The sequence below is a fragment of the Geospiza fortis genome, unplaced genomic scaffold (genome assembly GCF_000277835.1).
Source record: "Geospiza fortis unplaced genomic scaffold, GeoFor_1.0 scaffold78, whole genome shotgun sequence".
Taxonomy (NCBI): Eukaryota; Metazoa; Chordata; class Aves; order Passeriformes; family Thraupidae; genus Geospiza; species Geospiza fortis.
This window is the reverse complement of record NW_005054339.1, coordinates 2,911,299-2,917,831: the sequence shown is the minus strand read 5'-3', so window position 1 is coordinate 2,917,831 and position 6,533 is coordinate 2,911,299. Positions and strand designations below refer to the sequence as shown.

Sequence of the window (6,533 nt, the reverse complement as noted above, 5' to 3'; positions counted from 1 at the left end):
GGCCACACACCATCAGTGAAAGCACACACCATTATCATATTAAAACTTGGCTCCTTACAGGGAAGGAGAAGTAACAAGAGACTGAAGGGGAGGAAAGGATCATCATGTGAACTCCACTTCTGGTCTGCAGCCAGACTTGGCTGGATGTGGATGACAATGACTCACTGGCAGCTGAGCAGCTACAACCAAAATGAGTGTTTACAACTATATAAACTGTTGCCTTAGGAGAACACCACGCTCCAAGCTCAGCCAGCTGCCAGCACCCACTCTGCAACCACTTGCATTCACACCCATAGACCTGCAGCAACAGCCTTACAGAAATGGATGCATCCTAAGTGCTGCTTCAAGACCTTCTCAACCATGAACATCTCTCAGATCTCACTGTGGGCATCCAAAATCTCTCACATAAATAGTGGAAATATCAGACCCTGAGCAACCTTCCACATTTGCCTGGGATTGGCTCTTCTGCAGCCCAGCGGAGCGATGAAGCAGTGTAGCCAATCTACAGGACTGAGGAGCAGTTCTCCAGATAAACCAAAGCAGCATGAAGGATTCCTCCCTGAGGAACTATGTCTCATTATTTGCTCTACCTACCACCTAGAAATCCCAGCAAAGATCAGAGTCCTGTGGGTACAGGACCTGACACTTACATCTGTAACTTTGATGCCAAAGAGTCTCTCCCTGTTGTTGTAGAGAACTGCCAACTCCTGGAGTTCCTTCAGCTGCTTCCGGACATCCCTTGCATCTTCAGCCAGCTCATGGGCTTGGTTAACATCTGACTGGACAGAAAATCCACCTACAGTCAGCTGGAAGAGAAAAGGCAGGCACAAGTTGGGACTCTGAAGCTGAGTGCTGCTTCTAGAGATAACAGCTTCCTGGTGTGCTCTTCGTTTCATTCAAAGGACAGATTTTTATGGTCTTGATTTCACCTTCCCCAAACCAATTTCACTTCTGTTTAGACTGTGATGAAAGTGGTGAGGAGAAGCAATAACCATTGGTCAGGTGGAGGAAACTGCAAATGCAATGACCAGCTGCTTGTCCTCTTTGTGAAAACAGTTAATCCCCAAGAAATAGGAACAATAAGTCTGTGCCCAAATTTGATGCTGAATTTACACTGATATTTGCTACAGAACCAGTAAAGTGCAAATGATAGCTCTACTAGTCACTCAGTTTGTTTCCAAGAATTGTTTAACAACACATATCTAGAGCTTCTCTAATAAATTTTGTGTTTTGTTTTGGTGCCTTGGGTTTGTTTGTTTGGTTTAGATTTTGCTTTGGTATTTTGTGTGGGTTTGTTTTTTATTTGTTTGGGTTTTTTGATCCAGTGTTGGGGTATTATCATTTTGGGAACCTTCTTCCAAGAAAATCTAGGTCAGTGATTCCACCTTTCTAAAATGGCTTTTTTCCCCCTGAATTTAAGAGTTTCTGAGGAAAAAATAAAATGCAGACTGTTTTAGCAGACACCAGAGATATCTCAGCTCCAACACTCTGCAATTATTTCAGGGTCTTTTCCCACAAGATGAGTTCCATGGCTGAATGCTGTGTTTTCCCCCTTGATGGCAGCGCATCACAGTAGATGCTCTGCAGGGAACTGAGTACACAAAAAAGAGAAAGGAGGTGCCCATGTTGCCTGAGCACCAAGAACTGGAGCACTGTATAAACACCTTCTCAATGAAAAATGAGTATTTCTGCACAGTCTTGTCTTTCACACAAAAAGGAAACTCTTAATCAAAAGCCAACAAAAAACCAAGGGAGGGCATGTTAATATTTGGTCTAACAACTCATTCACCTCAAAACTCATCTGAGTAAAATCTCATCTGAAAGTTTCTCTCCTGGCTGATGACAAGAGCTTCAAGATGCCCTTCTATGGACAGTTAATTGTCAGGGGCTTAATACCTGCATTTCCTCCAGTTTCTCTTGAAATGTCTTCTGATCCGAAATCTGCGTTTTGCGAAATCTTTCCTCATCGTCTATGTGCTGGAGCCGAACGGACTCTGAGTCCACGGACATTTTCACTGGCCAGTAACTGGCAGTCCACCTGCACCCACATGATACAAAGAGACAAGCTTTTTGAGCATATGTTTGAAATGCTGAAATTCACAGAATGAGAAAGCCAAATCCCACCAAACAAGGAGGCTTTACAACAACAGAAACACATGTGGTTTCAACAAAACATTTTTTTCCAGCTTGTCTTGTTGATATGCAGTCCTTGTGACTAGGCTATTCAGCTGGAGAGAGCTGGGGAGAAGTGGAGGGCCTTTTTAAAAGGAACAAATCCACTACACTGCTGAAAAGCTAGGAGACAGCAAAATAACAGTTGGCATCCAGAGGGAATGTCTGTCTTTGAATGTATTTGCAAGGAACTGAAAAAAATGGGGTCAGAGTCTCGGCTTATGGCTTTTCAGGACTACTGAAAAAGCCAGTCTCCTGTTAAGCAGGGCAGTGAGGGGCCAGCGTAACCCAGATACAGGGAAGCCCTGGATTCTGCAGAGTGCCCTGGGGAGAGCATTGTAGATCCAGGAAAGGCTGCAGAAATTGGCTGCTCACGCCAAGGCAGGTTTCTTGGTTCTTGCTCAGCCACAGCCCACCCATTACTGCCTCCGTTTGGACCCTCAGCCTGTGTGCAGTGCCAGTACAAGGTTTGCACACTACACTCACAGGAGGTCACACCCCTCCAGCACCTGGGGATGCAGCCATCTCCTACCAGTCTTGCCTGGGGAAGGTCTGGGTAGTGGGAATACAGCCACGCCTGTTCCAAGCTGGCCTGGGGCTGAGCTGCTTTCCTGCAGCTTCTGTGGGGTTTTTGCACCTTGCACCCCATGTTTCTAGTTTCAGGAGCACTCTGCACAGGCTCATTCAGGTTGCAGACATACTGGACCAAGTACATGTCATAAGAGAAGTGCTTCCTGGGCTGAGCAAGCTTTAGAAGCCTTGTAGCTGTGTTTGTGAGCTGACTCTGCTATTGGGGCATAGTTAGGCCATAACTGGAATAATAAAACTAAGAGGAAGATGCTTGGAGAGGAGCTGCAGTAACAACAAGGGGTTCAAATTTCTTCCTAGTCTTAAGAAAACCCCGGGAGTCTTCCTATCTTGGAAGTGTTCATTTAGTTTCAGGCACAGATTAAACTGTGCACTTTGAAACTTTACAAGTATCTCAAAAAAACCCAAAAACCCAAAAAAAATCACCCAGAGAAAAGGGCTTTACTATGTTAAACAGGTTAATAGCTACCAGTTTGCCTTGCCCCAGGCCAGAAGGCAGCATGAACTCACACTTCTTGTCTACAAACTTCATTTCAAGAATTCAGGGCTCATATAGCCTGAGAGACACTTAAAAGTTCTGCAGGAGCCCTTGATAGACACACGGCCCCTGAAGCACTGAGAATGGTAATTGCTGAAGAGTCCCACTTTGACAGTGGGAGAAATGCCTTGTGCTCACTTGTCAGTGAAATCTTCTTCGGTAAGATTGTAAAGGAAGTCTTCCATGACCTTGTAATCTTCCATGACTTCCTCAATCAGTTGCTGCACAGGGTGAGAGAAAGAGGAAAAAAAGTAGACACCTTTAGACCATGCTGATTCCAAGTCTCTGGTGTACACCTCATTTTCATGAGGTGCCTTTGAAGAGCGTTAGTCACACAAGCTTAAAGTGATGTGGGCTGCTTCTGTGCCATGTGAACAGTGGGAATGGATTTACAGCCCCTTGTTCTGTGAATGAACACGCCATCATCACCCTCTGTTCTATGGGAATGAAAAGAAGTGTGACCTAGTGGATAAAGTGCTGGACAGAAATTGAGTGTTTTAGGTTATCCTCCAGGTTCCCTCATTGGTATGGACAAGTCAGCTTACAGCTTGATGCCTTTGTTCCCCATTTGTTCAGCTGGGAAAAGACTTACACTTCAAATAACTTTGAAATAACTCAGTGCTAAAATGTCCTATTAGAAAAATATATTAACAGCAATTTGAGCACTGGGTAACTGAAAGATTTTCTTGAAAAGAGGATTCATTTTTAGAAGATAGCCATTCAATACACAAATGCAGAATGGATCATGAATGCAGCAAAATGCGTACGTAAGTATTTTAGGCAAGATTTTAAACAGCTATTTTGTTTTGCAAAGAGATTTAAATATATTATATGTATGTTTAAAAATACAAATCTTAGGAATTATAAAAATACAAAGCCAGGAATCTGGCGGCATTACACACAAAGACATGCAAGTAAAAAAACTGGAGTTCTGCTTCTGAGACACCACACATTGCATTGACAAATTTCCTCCTTGTTTCCGTTGTCCCAAGGGGAGGCTGCCCTACCTCCTGCACTGCCAGCTGCTCGGGCACCCCCTTCAGCCAGTCCCTCAGCTCAACCAGCTCCTCGATGTTCGTTGGTCTCTCGTGCATTTTGGTGCTGATGGCTTCATATGCCTCACAGATCTGCAGCAGGACACAGCAAACACCATCAGAGAGTCACCAATTGCTAACAGACAAACAGGGAAACCTGCCCCAGTCCACCCACTTCCCATTCTGAAGGTGTCTAAGGATGAGTACACAGTCCTGTTTTGTTTTTTTCTTTTCCCATCCATCTCACCCACTGCAGCTCAAACTGAATGAGACTACCAAAAAAAGAGGAAGCGGAACTGCAGGTACGTAGTGAAAATGATGATAATAACAGATTTATACAATCAGCTGGCAGAGGCAGTTGCCTATATTCCAGTTATCCTCAGAGGAAGCAGAAGGACTTTTCAGTTGTCTACTAGACAGATCTTTTCAATTCACCAACATACTTTTGTAAAATGGCAAGGTCTTGAAGAATTTAATCTCAAGAGCTACAGCTTTCAGGCATGTAATTTATTAAATATATTTAATTCTTCATTTGGTTGGGTTTGCATATGTCCTCGATAATTTCAATTTTAAGTAATCAGCCCAGTGTGATCTTTAAAATATTCTCATTAATGTGGCCTTCTAGTCATTTCACAAAAACACAGCAACTTCAAAAGCAGAACAAGACAAGACAGAGACAGATAATACATTGAACCAGTTAACTTACTTTCTGCACCTGTGCATGGAGAGTTTTAGCCAGCATGTCCAGCATGGCAGTGGCAAGGGCTTTGTGTTTATCAGACAGACTAAGCCTAATATGTTCTATCTTGACTTGAAAGGGGCCAATGATAATAGAACTAGGTAGAAGGTGGTCCAGGGTCTCCTTTTCAGACAAATATGTGTCTACTATCTTTGTCACCTCCTGAGTAGGTGGAAATTGCTCTTCATAGTCTCTGTAAATGAAAACACCAACAAAATATGGCCGTGTAGACCTTAAGAATATTTGTGCATCCAGGCTATGTGTCCACTCAAAGGATCAAGACATGAAATTAATAAGGCATACATTGACACAATAGGGGCAGAGTGGAATAAGAGCACAGTTATTCTAGCTGCAGAAAAGGAGTAGAAAAAAGAGATGAAAGAGGAAATATGGCAAGAAGAGAGGGAGGACAAAATAAATGCACTAGTGTAAACAGGGCAAGATCAGGAGGCACTTCAGGGGAGGGTAGGCATTTCAGTGTATTCTGGGGAGAGACAGGAATTTGTCAGATGGGATTTGTAAATTGATTAAGCTGGAATAAGAAAAAAGAAAAGGGCTTCATTCTCACTGTTTGGAGAAAATATAAGACCTAAACAGAAGTCCATTATAGTAACAGAGGCTAAAGAACAGGCTAGGTGGAAAGAGTTTTGGCAATGAAAACAATGAGGTTGAAAAAAAAGAAAACATTACTTTCTACAGAATGCTATCAGCCTTAGCAGACACTATAGGAAGGAGGTCAGAGTCAAGTATGCTAACTGGATTCTCAAACAGGATGATTCATTTTAGGGCCATTAATATCTCCAATTACACTGACGAGCATGACAGGAATGTGACTGCTGTCAGAGGCAGGAAGAAATTCCCAGTGCCACCACCAATGTCCTCTAAAAGCATGGACTGTCACCCATGACTGAAGGCAGCCTCTGACAGGGGCCTGATCTCACATCTGAGGCACGTGGTCTCAGAACAGCCCCACACTCTCACATCAGCACATCCACACAACAGCTTCCACAAAGCCTTGTCATTGGGGTCACAGGGGTTTTGTCAGAAGCCACTTACTTTAGGAAGTACTTGATGTCATTGTTATTTATCTCTAAGAACTTCTCGTATTTCTTGCCGTAGGCTTGGAGAGGGATCCGAGTCTTTTGAATGGCAGAGCGCAGAGCCTCACGTAGCTCTTCTACTTTTGGTTCTTGCAAACCCACTGATTCCAGCATGGGGGTGCCTGGGATTTCCATGTTCTCCAACACATACTGCAAGAGGAAGGGGAGAGGTCTTTCAGGACAAACAGAGCTAACTGTGCCTCCTCAGGTGAAGGGCAAGGCAATCCCTGGTGGCACCTTCAGGAACTCTCGCAGTCCACATTTCTACATTGTGTCAGGAATTGTTTGATCAGTTTTATGTGCCCTCCTCCCCAAAGAGTGAGGATCTAGGGAGACAGGGCTTTCACAGTAGCAGACAGAAG

General features: G+C 43.8%; 1 protein-coding gene across 1 annotated transcript in view; it reads right to left on the bottom strand.

Annotated features, from left to right (window-relative positions):
• DNAH1 (dynein axonemal heavy chain 1) overlaps window positions 1–6,533 on the bottom strand; it is a 67,372-nt gene that overhangs the window by 48,242 nt on the left and 12,597 nt on the right. The window contains exons 12-17 of the mRNA XM_031058155.1: window positions 6,128–6,321; window positions 5,039–5,264; window positions 4,306–4,425; window positions 3,437–3,519; window positions 1,897–2,038; window positions 651–806 (exon numbers count right to left, since the gene is read on the bottom strand). Of these exons, the coding sequence (XP_030914015.1) occupies window positions 651–806; window positions 1,897–2,038; window positions 3,437–3,519; window positions 4,306–4,425; window positions 5,039–5,264; window positions 6,128–6,321 (921 nt within the window). The remainder of the gene's footprint in view (window positions 1–650; window positions 807–1,896; window positions 2,039–3,436; window positions 3,520–4,305; window positions 4,426–5,038; window positions 5,265–6,127; window positions 6,322–6,533) is intronic.